The 16,924-nt window shown below is 40.6% G+C and overlaps 2 protein-coding genes across 2 annotated transcripts; both read right to left on the bottom strand.

Moving 5' to 3' along the window:
• Positions 1 to 744: 744 nt before the first annotated feature.
• Positions 745 to 2,102, bottom strand: RNASE6 (ribonuclease A family member 6). Its single transcript, XM_024568494.2, has 2 exons — positions 1,890 to 2,102; positions 745 to 1,511 (listed from the first exon to the last, which is right to left on the bottom strand). The coding sequence occupies exon 2, from the start codon at positions 1,504 to 1,506 to the stop codon at positions 1,042 to 1,044; it is 465 nt and encodes a 154-aa protein (XP_024424262.1). The 5' UTR covers positions 1,507 to 1,511; positions 1,890 to 2,102; the 3' UTR covers positions 745 to 1,041.
• Positions 2,103 to 10,869: 8,767 nt separating this feature from the next.
• On the bottom strand, positions 10,870 to 15,592 carry EDDM3B (epididymal protein 3B). The gene is made up of 2 exons (XM_024567576.3): positions 15,386 to 15,592; positions 10,870 to 11,417 (listed from the first exon to the last, which is right to left on the bottom strand). Exon 2 carries the CDS (start codon positions 11,397 to 11,399, stop codon positions 10,959 to 10,961), a length of 441 nt encoding a protein of 146 aa, XP_024423344.2. The 5' UTR covers positions 11,400 to 11,417; positions 15,386 to 15,592; the 3' UTR covers positions 10,870 to 10,958.
• Positions 15,593 to 16,924: the final 1,332 nt, after the last annotated feature.

Raw genomic sequence — 16,924 nt, forward strand, 5'->3', positions numbered from 1 at the left:
TTCCTTTGTACTCAATCCCTCCATCCTCTACCTTCCCCCCTTAGCTGTCATCCTGCTCTCTATCTATGAGTCTGTCTCTATTTTGCACAGTATTTCTTTTACTAAGTGTACGTGTGGTAGAAGCCAAGGATGAAGCAAAACTGTGAGGCATGCTCAGTAGGAGCCAAAATGATGACCATGCAAGGGGGAAGGCACTAGCCTGGAAAAGTTGAGTTAAGAATTGGATTGGGGAAGGGCACAGGCCCTGGAGAATCCAGGAAAGAGACTGGGTAGTCTGAAAGGAAGCCTGCTTTTTGCCGAACCCAAGGAAATACATGGAAACTTAGATGAAGAACCCAGCACACTTGTCCCCTACCTTCTCTTGAGTACTTTTTTTTCCCTTCTTTTTCCTAAATTCTAAGGGTCCCCACAGGACTCGCAACTGGGGCAGCAGTGAGCGGCAGCAGAGTACTCTCCTTTTCCCTCTGTAACTTCTTTTCCTGAGCTTACACAGTCACTGCCCTATAGCCTGCCTGCTCTTTCTGTCTCTCTGGGCATGTACTGTCACTTTTCACCTTTTGGCCTTATAAATCTTGCCACTATTACTAAACTCCTCCTATATAAGTGTCCCTGAAATTCTTTTCCCGTGACACCATGGCCTATTTCCAGATCACGCAGAGGCAGAGCTGCCTCAGTCTCCATCCTCCTCTGATAACAAAAGGGTTGGTTCTCAAACATTCCTACTCACACTCACTAGAATGCAGCAGAAAGTGGCTTTATTGATGTTAATGCAATGCAACGAAGCTTGGCAAATTTTCAAACTTAAAAATATGGAGGCCTGGGTTCTTCTTTGCCCTTTTCCTTATTACCATCCTTGGAAACACAGAGCTTCAAAGCAGAAAAGAATCCTATTTCTTTTTGTCCCAAATCTGGTCTGGTGACCATGGTGCTCTAATTCAATCGAAACCTTTTCTTTTCTTTGATGGGAACCAGGGAAATCAACAAAAGGTGAAGAGATCATAAGAGAGCGTGTAACAAGCGAGAGGAAGAGTGATGAAAACTTTAAACAATCTTATCTAAGTGTACAGGAACCAAATGATAGGGAGGGTCACTCTTCTGAGGAGGGTCACAGGCAATAATAAACAACTTGTACTGGGCAGCATCTTTGTAGCGGCAGTCAGGATACTTCCCTGCAGTAAGATTACAATTAGTCATTTTAACAGGCTTTGGACTCTGGTGACAATTTTTCCGGCCATTCTTGCAGACAATCTCGGACAACTCACAGGTAGCTGCTACATTCCGGAAGGAGTTGTGCAGAAAGGTGTTTTGATGCTTACAGTGCTGAGTATAATTATTGATATCATGCATTGCCTTGTTACATTGGAGAGGGCTTGGCCTTATATGCTGAATTTCAAACCAGTGAGCCTTGGTGAGATTCTTAGGCAAAGCATAAAGTGAATACACCGGCCCCCGTAGTCCCAGCAACAGTAGGAGGAGAGGAAAGTGCACCAGGAGATGTACCACCATGTTTTCTGTGTAGGAAGAAGGAAGATAATGGTAATAGTAAAAGTAATAAAAGCAACATTATTATTTATAACCATTTAGATTTTATCGTGCCATTTAAGATGTCATAGCTTTTTTCCCCTAACCATCTTTCTCACTTGAATCTTACAGTTCTATGATGAACCTGAAGCCCAGTGAAGAGGAATATGAAGACCTTTCCTCTGATTAGTAGATCTAATTCTTCTCTTTGTCCTGTATTGATTGTACTAATATGTTTGATGGCTCCTGTGTCAGAAATCTTGTCTTTCCCCTATTCCATCCTGAACTGTTTACCCTCCACCTATTACACCTAGACCTCCCATCCATCTTCACTGCCCTAATCTCCCTAGCCCTGAGGCTTCTCTTACCTGGTCTCCACACTGGGGCTTTCTGAGGATTGAAGCAGTAGTAGTTAGCCTCAGGCTCAGAGGCTTTTGTAAACTGTTGCTGCCCTGGCAAGGAAAGAGTTCTGAGCCTGAATGTAGGGCTTGGAAGATATACGTCTTGTGGGCAGTGTGGAAGAGATGCTAGATCTTCAGAGTTTTTGTTTAAAATAGTGTCAATATCACTATAGACACAGGAAGAATAAGTTTATTTAAAGAAACTGTGACTGAAAACTCACAGTTTTGAGGAACTCATCACTTCCTCTTATGAATTGAGTGTTTTCTTCCTGATCTGAAGTTTCGGTTTCTATAAAGTTCTATGATTTCTGTTTCTTAAGAGAAAATAAACCAAGTAAATCTGATATAATAGCTGCAACATACTTGGTAATGTTGTGATTTCCAACTACAGACGTAAATGAATTATTTTCTTATATGTACATTTATTAGAGCAGATACTGGGCTACTCAGGTTCAGGAACTTATGATCTAATGAAAGAGACAGCTAAACAACCAAATACAGTATACATTAATAAATATAAATAGCAATTACAGCTCTGATGGAGGAAATGACAGGGGAGTGAGAGGAGATAGTAGAGAGGAGGGGTCATTGGAGGGCACGACACCTGAAATGAGTTTTGAGAATTAATTAGAAGTTAGGTGGAGAGAATGGTAAGGGCATCCCCAAGAGGGAACTCTGTGTGAAGAGACCCATAGGGAAAATTTAGGGTATTTGCCTATCGAATCTTTTCTTACCTTTCCATTGGTACTGTAACAGTGTGCATCCAGCCCTGCCCACCCCCCAAAGAGGAGATTTGTAATGGGTTCCAGAACTTGGGGTGTCCCAGAATATAGGATATCCTCCCCCACACAAGTCTGGCTGGGGGATGGAACACATGGAGCCGGGCTATCTGAGAGTTATTTTGCATATCAATAATAACAGGCCAGCTTCAAACCACCACCAACCATTCAGTTAACAGCTATTTTGTATATCAATAACAGCAGACTAGTCTTAAAGCCTGAATGGAGCGAGAAGGTATGCATAACTTTTACACAGACATAACTGGGAAGCAGCTCCTCCTGGTTACAATGCCTGTGTGAGAGCTTGGAGATGGTTGGCTCCACACCACAGGGCCATGACTACTTGGACTAACTATAGCAGCCAAGAAAGGCTGAAAATACGGGAGTGCTGGCAGGTGTAGCCAGTTGTGGGAGGAGTCAGAAATGGAGTTTTGGAGGAAGAGCTGCATGAAGATTTAAACCTAGGCTCAGCAGCCAAGCTTAGGTCTAACCATGCAGTTTTGGGAGAGGAGAGGGAGCTTCCTTGACCACGCGGCTTAGGGAGCAGGAAAGCAAGATGTAGCAGCCAAGCAGAGCTCTCTCTTAGCAGTTTGAAAGAATGCAAGGGGGACAATGCAAGACCATGCAGGAAGAAAAGGGGTGAAAGTGAGGCAAGAGACATCATAAGAAGAACTCCGAGACTGCAATACTGTTACTGGCCAGCATCTAGTAAGCCAGTTGCCAGGAAACGCCTTTTACCAATTAGGTAGATCAAATAGTAAACTGAGGCAGGGAGGAGGAAGGAGACATGTCTCACATGCTAACTCAGCAGTCCTGAGCCTGGTCTGAAAATATTGCCAGGTGTTCCAATATCACAAAAAACACTATGTTAGCAAGAAAGAAGGGAAGTCCTTGAAATTTTATGTAGCATTTCCACTATCTGGGAAAGAAAGACTTGAACCTGTGCTTTCATCCCAAGGCCTGGAATGTGGGAGAGGGTCCACAATGCCCAAAGAAGAAGCCCGTAAAACAACTTTGGTTAATTGTCTACCTCTGGTCACTATCTGTTTTATGAGGGAGTCGCTGATGCTTATAGAAGGAGCCCATAAATAACTTTGGAAAGTGCCTCAATTTTAATTAACTGCCTCCTGTCATGTATTTGTTTTACAACAAGATGAACAAATGGAGTCTGGAGCAGAATAAGGATTTGGGCTAACAGACCCCCTCACACATACCTAAGTTTGGGTAGTCACATTCCCCCAAGAAAGCTGGCACCACATTTACCTGTTAATCAATATGTAAGTTTTTTTTCTCCTATCCCACCAACTATATAAGTCCTCAGAACAAAGGACTCTCTCTCTCAGGGGCTTGGGGTGCTCTTAATGCTCTTGGCTCTTGGGCCACTGGGTCTCTGGCTACCTGGCCTCAGGCTGCCCAGGGGCTTGACACCCTGTTCTTCAGCTGCTCTTACTTTTGCTGCCCTGCTTTGCCCTGAAACTTTGCCTTTCATCCTTCACTCTACCCAGTCCTGTTCTCTTCCATGGGAACGGGTCACTAATAAACTGATTACAGGCTAATAGATTTGCTGATTTGTAATTCTTTGCATGCATCAGCAGGAAGAACCAGGTCACTCCCGTCAACAAAAAGACTCTTGTTGGTGGGCCTTGAGAAGTTGCCATGTGGTTTTGGATTAAGGACAGGTGACACAGCTGATGGTGCTGTGAACCACGGGAGGCCTGCCCAGCCCAGTGCAGGTTACTGTGGGGAACCGGTAGTCTAGCTGAGCATGGACTTGTATTTCTTTTCCTAAGATATGGTACTATTGACTAGTCTGACTGGGCAAAGGAGGGAAGGCAGGACTGTATATGTGTTGGTGGGTTTTTTAAAGGAACCGTTGAATTTTTAATGGTGACATTTCACCATTACTCTAAATCTGTGACTTTTGAATAAATAGTTCCTTTCATTTTTACCAAACTCTGGCATTGAGAGCCAAAATTCCTAACACCTGCTGGCAGGCAAAGACAGCCCTAGGACAGAAGGACCCCGGGGAAGGGGACCTATTTCAGTAATAGTATCTTGGCACCCCCATGGGTCCATTCTGAAACAGTAATACAGTTCTCTTATTCAGAACCTTAGTGTATGGTGGAGAGTTCACTGAAAAACCTCCTACATGAACTCTCTGCCTCTAGTCTCTTTTCCTTCCAACCCATTCTACATATTACTTTAAGATTAGTATCCCTTAGCATAAGTATTATAGTGAAACACTTCTGTCTAATGCTTTTAATGGCTCTAACTATCTACAGGATAAAAAAATGATATCTGTTTATAACAAAATTACAGGAGACAAGGTTAATACACCAAAATCAATTGCTTTCTTATATATCAACAATGAACACTTGGAATTTGAAATTACAAACACAAACATTAACATTAGCACCCAAGAAAAATGAAATACTTAGGTATAAAGCAAATAAAATATGCACAAGATCACTATGAGGAAAGCTATAAAACTCTGATAGAAAAAAAAATAGGTTCAAGTAAATGGAGAGATATTTTATGTTTATGCTGAAGGAAACCAGACTTTTGTCACCCCAAAATATGGCTCTTTGATATAAAAAGACACAAAAATCATTTTGTGTTGAAGGCAATTAAGAATCAGAACAAGCAGAAAAAAACACGCCCCCCCCCCCCCCGCCCCCGCCGCCTTTTCAGCCTAAAGGCAGGAAATAAATTCTTTTACTGAAGATAGACACTTAATCAGCCCAGAGAGGGCAGCAGAAGAATCTGTAAACTAACTCTTTACCATTTGCTACCCATAGGCCGAACCCCTTTGGGTTTTTTTTTCTGAAAGGTATAAAAGGCTCCTGCTCTGGTCATTTGTTTGGGCCTTCATTCTCTTGTGAAGGATCCCATGTACATGTAAAAATTTAATAAAGTTTGTAGACTTTTTCCCTATTGATCTGTCTTTGTCAGTTTAATTTTCAGAACCAGCCAGGGACCCAAAAGAAAGTCAAAGAAAATGTTTTCTTCCCTTATAAATCGTAGGAAGAATCTAGGTTTTGTATCATAGACTTTTAATACAAGTGATGCCATTATGGGTCTATGGTATTTTCTTTTTTCTTTCTTTCTTTCAAATTTTAAAAGATTTTATTTACATATTTTTTAGAGAGAGGGGAATGGAGGGAGAAACATCAAAGTGCTCAAGAAACATTGATCAGTTGCCTCTCACATGCCTCCAACTGGGTGCCTGGCCCGCAACCCAGACACCAAACATAGGTTTAATACCTGATCTAATTGCACTTTCAACTTGTTCAGTAAGTAATCTTATTTGGCCAGTATGGAATTTTCTGGTCAAGCCCCAGTAAGGTAATCTGTCCAGGAGGCTCTCTCCATCCTCCATGGAAAGAAGAGGCAATCTATGTAAAAAAGTCCTTTCCCTTTTCTTCCCCCCCTCAAGAAAAGATGTTCCAGCCCCCAGATAATCTTTTCTTTTCTTTCATTAATAGCTTTCTTGCCCCACACTATTTCTTATAAAACCTTCCATTTTGTACATCCCCTTAGAGCACCCTTGTAGTTGCTAGATGGGATGCTGCCCAATTCATGTATCACTTAATAAAGCAAATTAGGTCTTCAAATTTACTCAGTTGAATTTTGTTTTTTAACAGTTGGGAGGGATTACCATGAACTAGAGCCTATGGGCTTCTCAATGATCATAAAACTAAACTGGGTTATAAACATAGGGCAGTAGCAATAACTAAGAAAGAAGTTTCAGTGGCTGAAATATGTATGGCATATTCCTGGAACTGCAATTGGCTAGGTATGACTGCTGTTAAGAGAAAAGTGAAGTGAATGACAGGAGATGAGCTTAGAGAAGCAGGCAGAAGTCATATTATGGAGGAGGTTATGTGCTTTACTAAAGAAAGTTGATATTTCTTGTAGGATATGCACCTAGTGTACATGGAAAATTCCAAAATTTGGGGGGCATAACCATACTGCTGATCATGAAGACAACAAATGTTGCAGACAGAGTTTATTCATTAGAGTTTTGGGTTGCAAGGCAAGGAATCCAAACCATTTTGAGCTAAGTTAAGGGGGGAAATGGAATAGTGGTGGGAGTAGGGTGGGAATTTATTGAAAGAATCTGGGAGAGGTTACATATGGAAAATATAGCAGAAGGATTGGTCTTTGGAAATAGCTGGTACCCAATAAAGGGTAGCTGGAGATCAGGGCCTAATGGGTATAAATCCAGTTCAAATTTATATTTTAATCTTGCATCAATACTTGAAACTCAGATTCTGAGGACAGTGTAGAGGAAAAAAAAATCTTTTTCTTCTGTCCTTATCAGTTCTCAGCTAAAGCCTCTGTAACAAAAGGCAGATTAACGAGAAAAACCAACAGGATTATTAACATGAATATCTCTTACTATACATGAGAAAAACTCAGAGATGAGTAACTCAAAGAGATGGCTAGAACTTGGGTTTACATAGCTAATACCATCAAAGGAAGAGTGTGGGAGAGGAAAATTATGGAAAGGTGACCAGGAAAAGCACAGTAAATTAGGGTAAGTTTCATTACATAGATGTAACTCTGACTTCTCTATTAATAAGAGTTTCTTGTCACTTAAAGTCATCTTTTTCCTCCTAGTACAGAGAGGGAAACACCCTTACAAATAGAGATTTCCTTTGTAAGTAAATTTACGCTACAAAAATGTGGAGAACTTTTATGAATTTATTTGAGCCAAACTGACAACATATGCTGAGTGAGCAGGGTCTCAAATACTGTGGAGAATAACAGCTTGCTTCATGCATTTGAAATTAAGGAAGGAAAGTAAGGAAGAGGTGGGAGAAGACAAGGTAGGGATTGGATTACATGATAGTTAACAAAATTAGGTGCCCTCTGAAGGGTGGTTACTGCTTATTTCAAAGGTAGACACATACACACACACACACACACAAGGACAGGGCTTACTTAAGTGACTTTTTACTAAAAAGTTAATGCCTAGGGCTGACTATCCACCTTGATCTGCCCAGTTAGGAATTTATGATTACATCACCCTACGAGGTTACTTTCCATAGAACCCCCTTTTTCATCCACAAAAGGGTAATTTATACTCTGCTTTCAGAGCTCCTTCTTTGTCTGCTCTTTCTCAAAAATAATTCTTAAGCCAAAGAAGTATACTTTAGGGTGGTCTATTCTGGTGCCCTACAAGAGTGTCCAGTTGACTTAGTGTGACTCTCATGACCGTCACTTGGCTCTGTAAAGGAGATTGGGAACCCTGATGGACAGCCTCACCAAACTGCACATGGAAAGGGAAAGGGCTGTTCCCTAAGGGAAGTGAATATGCAGCTATCTAAATGGGGCTAAGTGGATGTGAAAAAACACAGGCTATAAATTATACTAAATATATACTTAAATCCATTTTCCTCTTATACTGTTTTGAGCCACCATTTTAACCCTTTAATAAAAGCAACTTTTAAAGAGTTTAAACTGAGGTATTTGTTTACATTTACTGTAGGAGATCAGAAAAGACTGCTCTAAAATATGACTGTAGGAGGGCAGAATATGTGACCTCAAAATAAGCTACTACATTTTTTTCTTTTTTATTGTATTATTTCTATTGTCATGTATACCCCCATATCCTCTTCCACCTCCACTCGCCCCCTTCCCATCCCCTGTATGCTTCTACATTATGAAGCAGCATTTATCAAGTGAGAAGAACAATCAGTATTCCCCTTATGTAAATTGATCATTGATGAAGACCTACTGTGTTAATACTAATCTCTTGTGTGTATGGTTGGTATAGGCCATCATCTCCCAGGTGTCTGCCCATCCCCAGGTGCCCTGAAAAACTGCAAAGCTGAGAAGCTGCCCTTGGAACAAAACCAAGCTACATTCATTGGCTACTCATTGAGGCGTGAGTTTCAGGAAGGTGTTCAGTCACCTAATTGAAAGTGTTGATACTGAAAGAGGGAACTCAAGAGTTAAACCTTTTAGCTTCAGTTATAGTTAATAGGCTTAAGTGATTAATGCATGTGGAAGGCTGTTATTCCAAGAACTGGAATACATGACCTATGTGACTCTAAGAGTCACAAGCAATTCAACCTTTGTGCCCCAGGGGTTCTATCTAAGCCATTGTGTTCCAGGGTGAGTACTTCTATGACTCAGATGAAGAGCTGTTGATCAGCAGATAAAGAAATATTAGGAAAATTGCTGTGGGACTGCAACTTTTATCCAATTAACCTTTTCCCAAACTCCTTATCTACCCTTTCCTTCTTCCTATAAAAAGGTCAGCTTGAGATGAGATGTTAAGATGAATTTTAGGGTACATAACTCCACTGTCTTCTCAGATTGCCAGCATCTGAATAAAGCACCCATAAAGATTCAATCTTTTTCTCAACTTACTGGTTCTGGTTGTGACAGGCAGCACAAATGCCAATTTTTCTGGTTTCAGTACCATGGATTTTTCTGTAATTGTTTCAAGGAGTCATTCAACAATGCAGGAGGTTGAAGAACACAAATACTGTACTTTAATGTTTGGTATTTCTTCTCCCCATACTTGCCTTAGGCAAAATTGTATGAAGCAAATATTTCTCTTATTCTGTATCTTTCACTACCATTTAGCAAACAGAATTCTAGTGGACTCTAATTACTTGTATTCATGACATTTCCTCCTCTAATTTACTTCCTCTTCCCTCCAACAAAATTTAAGTCTTGAGCTTCATTCTTGAGAAGAGTTGCATTTTAAAGTTCTCCAATTTCTCTTTAAAGTCCACCCTATTTCTCTGCCAAGTGAAAATGATTATTATCAGATAAACTGGACTGTGCTGATGTCTTCTATATTATATATTGTTCTTCAGGAAACATAATGCCTTAACCCAACTAAAATGCATTAGCCTTCTTAGAGATATTTTTTTACTGTTTTTTAAATATATTTATTGATTATGCTATTCCAGTTGTCCCATTTCCCCCCCTTCACTCCACTCCATCCTGCCCACTCCTTCCCTCCCACATTCCCCCCCCCCCATAGTTCATGTCCATGGGTCATACATATAAGTTCTTTGGCTTCTACATTTCCTATACTATTCTTATCCTCCCCCTGTCTATTTTCTACCTACCATTTATGCTACTTATTCTCTGTACCTTTCCCTCCTCTCTTCCCCTCCCACTCCCCTGTTGATAACCCTCCATGTGATCTCCATTTCTGTGGTTCTGTTTCTGTTCTAGTTGTTTGCTTAGTTTGCTTTTGTTTTTGTTTTAGGTGTGATTGTTAATAAGTGAGAGTTTGCTGTCATTCTTAATGTTCATATTTTTTGTCTTCTTTTTCTTAGATAAATCCCTTTAACATTTCATAGAATAAGGGATTGGTGATGATGAGAGATATTCTTAACAAATGAGTCCAGTAGGAACCTCTGTCATTCTATAGCTGATGAAGAAGGTTATTTATAATTCTGGGAACTTATAGCTTTCATATAGACGGCAGCCTACTGCATATTTACATTAGAAATTTCTATCTTCTGAAGCTAGGGAGAGGAGATGATTGATGGACATTTGTGATTTTGGCTTTATCAAAGTCTAAATTAAAGTATCAAGCCAAAGGATGGAAAAGGAAGAAAACCAATGTTGACTGAGCACTATGAGCCAGGATCATACATGTTATACTCAGTTAGCTTTGCCCACACCCCCCAATCTGAGTGAAATTCAGCATGTCAACACAATCAATGCCTAGGTCACAAGTTTTCCTCAGCTTATACATAAATATTTACATTCTCATCATACACATAAGCATATTGCAAACATATAACTCGTATCTTAAATCTACACACAGCACAAATCACATCCAATCTAATATACATCACACACACCTCTAACACTTATACCAATCACAATACACACTCTGCACATATAAGGTATATAAAAGTCACACATATTGGAATGATATGATTTATTTAGGAAAGGAAAGATCATTCAGCTTGGGTAGGTATAAGGAAAATTCCTGGATTAGTCAAAAAGAGATGCCATGTGAGCTGAATCTTAACAACAACAACAAAAGAAAATGGAGTAATGCAGGTAAATGAGGACAGAAGAGTATTCCAGACAGAGAATCAACATAGATGAAGTTATAGGTAACACATGAAACCATGTGATACGTAACTTTAAGTAGCTGGAAAACATTGTCACATAAATGCAAAGTAGGGATTAGTTAGGGTTATTGATATGGGCAGGCCCACCACCACTTGGGAAGCATTAACTCTAAAACCTGGAGGTATGTGTAGACTTTCTAGTTGCTGATAACATCTAACAACCAGGTGTCCTCTATGCTATCAACAAACCCATTCATTCCACAATGGAATTCAACATAGCTGTAGCTTCTGTTCTCTTTGTAGCTCTTTTTGTTATTTCCTGGGTAGCACTTGAGTATTTTGAAGGGATACTGGGCCCATATATATACATTTCTGTAGCGATCTCTCCAGTTCCTGATGCATATATGCTCGATTTTGTACCAAAAGGTATAGATGAAGATGTGATAGTTCTGGTCTTTTGGAGCTTCTCTTTCTTTCATGAGATCATTGCATCTGTACTCACTGAATTCCAAGTTTGTGCTCAGGTGGTGCTGTTTCATGAATTCCCTCCAGGAAATCTTCTGGCTGTTTACAAGGAGCCCCCATACAGAGAACTGCAGGAACAAGAGGGGACCTAGGACCTTTAGAAAGGATGGCATCTTAGTCACCAGGGTTACCTGTGGGTCCACATGGAAGAAAGAGGAAAGCATTATTACAACAATGCCCTAAGAGCTGAGCTCCACCTTAAAATTCCTTCCATGCCAATGTAGACACTTAGGCCCAATTTTACCATTTGGTTCCAGACTAGAAGATTAAGTCTCATCTGATAATAAAATTTATAAGAACTGAAAATATGCTAGAGCCTGAGTAAGACAAGCACAAAATTGTAAAAAATAGATGAAATTTATTTTAAGAATTCTGAACACCTCCTTTTTGCCCCCTCTTCTACCCAAACCAAGGAGTGCTCTAGCTAGCTCTGTTTTACAGTTCAGCTGGGTTCTCATAAAATAGTGTGTGTGAAAGAGAATGGTACTTTCAGTTTTATGTGAAATAGAAAGGGTTGTCACCTTTTAAGGGAACATAAGAGATAAGTAAAGACTTGGGAGACATTTTCCAAGCAAGACGGCTTTAGTTCCCTGAAATCCCAGGCTGCAGTTATATTGACTCTGTAGATGGTGCTTATCTAATCTTGACTTCTTATAACACTTCCCTAAACTCTGTGGGAAACATCATTTCTGACTACCCACTTTCCTTCTGAGAAGTTATTTCCCTAATTATCATCCTGATGAATGATCTTGATTTACCATTAAAAATACCATCATAATTCCGGTCAAGGTGGAAACATAAGTAGACCTGCTTTGCCTCCTTGTGCAACCAGAGAAAGAATTACAGCTGGATTTCAAACAAATAACATCCAGAGTTGTCAGGAAATTGAGCTGTATGGAAATCTTTAACCAAGGATTTAGAAAAGCCACATTTATCCAGTTGGGTGCCTTTTCTACAATAGGCCACACTACTAAGACAGGAAGTCAAAGCAGCACTACCTAATACATAGAAACAAACACAGGGAGGCTGCCAAATTGAGGAGACAAAGAAATAGGGCCCAAATGAAAGAACAGGACAAAATCCCAGAAAAAGAACTAAATGAAATGGAGATAACCAACCCATCAGATGCAGAGTTCAAAACACTGGTGATCAGGATGCTCAAAGAACTCATTGACTATGGCAACAACATAAAGGAAGAAATGAAGGTTACAGTAAGTGAAATGAAGATAAATCTAAAGGGAACAATCAGTGAAGGGGAAGAAGCCAGGATTCAAATCAACAATTTGTAACATAACAAATGAATAAGCATTCAACTAGAACAGCAAGAAGAAAAAAGAATTAAAAAAACAAGAATTGGCTAAGGAGCCTCTGGGACATCTCCAAACATACCAACATGCAAATCATAGGGATGCCAGAAGGAGAAGAGGAAGAACAAGAAAAACTTACTTGAAAAAACAATGAAAGGGAGCTTCAGGCCAAGATGGAGGTGTAGGTAGACACACTGCATCTCCTCGCACAACCAAAAGAAGGTCAACAACAATTTAGAAACAAAAAACAACCAGAACTGACAGAAAATCCAACTGCATGGAAGTCCGGCAACCAAGGAGATAAAGTAGAAACATTCGGCCAGACCGGTAGGAGGGGCAGAGACAGGTAGCTGGGGTGGAGAGGACTCACAGCAAGGCAGGGGTTGGCAGACCCAGCGAGGTGGCAGATTGTGGAATGAACGGGGCAGGCAGTGTGGCAGCTAGCAGACCCCGCAACACCACATTTGCACATAGATAAACTGGGAGGAACAGTGGAGGAGCGAAGCAGACCACGCAACCCAGGGCTCCAGCACGGGGAAATAGGGCCTCAAACCTCTGATTGAAAACACCTGTGGGGGTTGAGGCGGCAGCAGGAGAAACTCCCAGCCTCACAGGAGAGTTCATTGGAGAGACCCATAGGGGCCTAGAGTGTGCACAAGCCCACCCACTCAGGAATCAGCACTAGAGAGGCCCAGTTTGATTGTGTGTAGCAGAGGAAGTGACTGAAATCTGGCAGAGTGGAGCAAGCGCCATTGCTCCCTCTCGGCCCCTCCCCCATATACAGCGTCACAGCCCAGCTACCAGCGTTACCCTGCCCTGGTGAACACCTAAGGCTCTGCCCCTTTATGTAACAGGCATGCCAAGACAAAAAAAAAAATGGCCCATATCAAAAAAACAGATCAAAGCCCCAGAAATAATTCAACTAAGCAGCGAACAGATAGCCAGCCTATCAGATGCACAGTTCAAAACACTGGTAATCAAGAAGCTCACAGAAATAGTTGAATTTGGTTGCAAACTAGATGAAAAAACGAAGACTATGCTAAGAGAAACAAAGGAAAATGTACAGGGAACCAATAGTGATGGGAAGGAAACTGGGACTCAAATCAATGGTGTGGACCAGAAGGAAGAAAGAAACATCCAACCAGAAAAGAAGGAAGAAACAAGAATTTGGAAAAATGAGGAGAGGCTTAGGAACCTCTGGGACAACTATAAACATTCCAATATCTGAATCATAGAGGTGCCAGAAAGAGAAGAACAAGAGCAAGAAGTTGAAAATTAATTTAAACAAATAATGAAGGAAAACTTTCCCAATCTGGCAAAGGAAACAGACTTGCAGGAAGTCCAGGAAGCCCAGAGGGTCCCAAAGAAGCTGGACCCAAGGAGGAACACACCAAGGCACATCATCATTACATTAGCCAAGATGAAACAGAAGGGGAGAATTCTAGAAGCAGCAAGAGAAAAGGACACAGTTACCTACAAAGGAGTTCCCATAAGACTGTCAGCTGATTACTCCAAAGAGACCTTACAGGCAAGAAGGGGCTGGCAAGAAGTATTCCAAGTCATGAAAGGTAAGGACCTACATCCAAGATTACTATACCCAGCAAAGCTATCATTTAGAATTGAAGGGCAAGCCCCCGCTGGTGTAGCTCAGTGGATTGAGTGCGGACCTGGAAACCAAAAGAATTGAAGGGCAGGTAAAGTGCTTCCCAGTCAAGGTAAAGCTAAAGGAGTTCATCACCAAGCCATTATTGCATGAAATGTTGAAGGGTTATTTAAGAAAAAGATCAGAACTGTGAACATCAAAATGGCAACAAATTCACAACTATCAATAACTAAATCTAAACAAAAGAAACAACCCCCCCCCAAACTAAGCAAACAACAAGAACAGGAACCAAATCATAGATATGAAGATCATTTGGATGGTTATCGGCTGGGAGGGTGAGGAGGAGAATGGGGGAAATAGTGTAGAGATTAAGAAGCATAATTGGTAGGTACAATATATACAGGAGAATGTTAAGAATAGTATAGGAAATGGAGAAGCCAAAGAACTAAGGGGGGCATTGTAGGAGGGAAGGTGGATACTGGGCAGAGGGGGCAAAAGGGGAAAAATTGAGTCAACTGTGATAGCATAATCAGTAAAATATATATATTTTAAAAAGAATACCATCATAAAGAAATTCCAGTTTTGAAATTTTCTAGCCGACCAAGTACCAAAATTGAAACTGCCCTTATAGGAGCTACTCTGGTCAAACTTAGGGCATAGAGACATTTGAGAAAGTCTCCACTTTAAATCAGCTCTGTCCTCATTTACCTTGAGGAGTTACCTGGCCCTACAGAAACTCTAACCCAATTATCATCTCTCTCAGAATTGCTGTCCTCAAATGAGCCTAATAATAACTCCCTTACAGACCTGTGAGAGTCTAATGAGATTTGTGTGAGAGCACTTTTGAGGATCTCAAGTGCTACAACAGGCACAGAACAAGAGATAGGCAAATGCTCCTTTGTGGCACCCTATCCCTAGCTCAAATAGCCTAAACAGGAGGAGGAGACCAGAATTCAAGCTGCTCCAATGTATTATGCTTGAAAAGATTGGGGAGGAAGGGAGGTGTGTATCAGTGAGATTAATGCTGAGTTTAATTCAGGTCTTTGCTTTTCACAAGTTGGATCACTTTGCCTTTTCAACTCTACCATCCAGAAGTTCAGTCAAGCCCCTTCCAGTGTTCCTGGGTCTTCCCCCCAACCATCCTTAGTACCAACCCTTCTAACTTGCCCTATGCAGATTCAATACTCACCTCACTGGTCACACTGGGGGTCAGTATGTGAATCTAGAGTAGAGAGTCTGAGTCCTTTCTCTTTTCGTAGAGCTAAGAAGTCTGCAGCAGTAAAGGAAGGAATAGATAAGGAGTTGCAGTGTTCCAACTGACTGGCACTGGTGGTGTGGGAGAGGGGCAGTCTTACTGTGTGAACCTGTTTCTCTATCTTCTCATCTAGAACACTTGGGTTCACTCTGAGATTAGCCTGGAGCAAAGGTATCATACATCAAAAGCAGTCTTCTGGGTACAAAGAAATGGTAAGGCCCTGGGGGCAGGTGTTAAAGAACAAAATTCAACCAAATAAATTTGAAGATCTAATTGGCTTTTGTCTTTATTAAGCAATTCAGGAATCAGGGCAGCATCCCATCTAGCAACTAGAAAGGTGCTTTGATGAACTGTACAAAATGGAAGGTGTATATAGGCAGAAAAAGAATGGGACTAAGAAGTTAAAAGGAGTGGATTATTTTAAGCAAGCTCACCTTCATTTAGGGGAAGGCAGGGGAATTTAATAGGCAGATTACCTCACCAGTGCTGATCAGGAAACTTCCAGAGTGATTGGTTTAAAATTTCACCTCTGGAAAAGGCTGAAACTGAAATTTGGTTAGTTATTAAGTTTTAGTTTGGTGACATGGCTTAGCCAAAGTGACTCACAATTTTAGTCATAACTAAATTTCATAACATCATAACAATTTCAAGCTTATGATTTTTTGACTTTACAATGATGCAAAAGCAATATGCATTGAATAGAAACTGGCTAAACTAAGTTATGATGTTCAATAGTGTTAAAAAGAATGAAGTCTTTACTCTGGCTGGGTGGCTCAGTTAGTTGGAGTGCCATCCTGTGCACCAAAAGGTTGTAGGTTCAATTCCCTGTCAGGGTCCCCAGTCTGGGCGTGTAGGGGAGGCAACCAATTGATATTTCTCTTTCACATTGATGTCTCTCTCCCTCTCTTTCTGCCTCTCTTTCTCTCTCTCTCTAAAAAAAAAAAAAAAATCAATAAACATAGCCTCAGGTGAGGATTAAAAATAAACAAAGTCCAAAACAGTTGAAAATGGAGTCACTTTTGGTAACCATTAGAGATAATAGATATGCTAGTTAGCTTGAGTGCAGTGATTATTTTACAATGCATATCTGTACTGAATTAGGTTGTATATCTTAAATATAAACAATGTGTATCTACTGGAATTCAAATGTTTTCTGTTTAGTCCTTTCACATATACACACATATCTATCTCTCTCTCTCATATACACACACTTTCCTTTTTAGTAGCTGGTATCCATACATCTCTGTTACCCAATTTGTTTCAAAATACAATGGTACCTCGGTACTTGTTGTTAATTCGTTCTAGAACTTGTGACAAGTACCAAGAAAGCAATGACTGATGAAGCATTTTCTCTTGAGGGGCAGCATCATGACTCTCATAAGTTCTAGTCAGTGCCATGACTATGGAGCAAGCACTGAGTGCTGAAACATTTTTCTCTTGTCAAAATGCAGTGAGTACAGGGTTTGATGAGTT

This window comes from Desmodus rotundus, chromosome 7, assembly GCF_022682495.2.
Source record: "Desmodus rotundus isolate HL8 chromosome 7, HLdesRot8A.1, whole genome shotgun sequence".
Classification (NCBI taxonomy): Eukaryota; Metazoa; Chordata; class Mammalia; order Chiroptera; family Phyllostomidae; genus Desmodus; species Desmodus rotundus.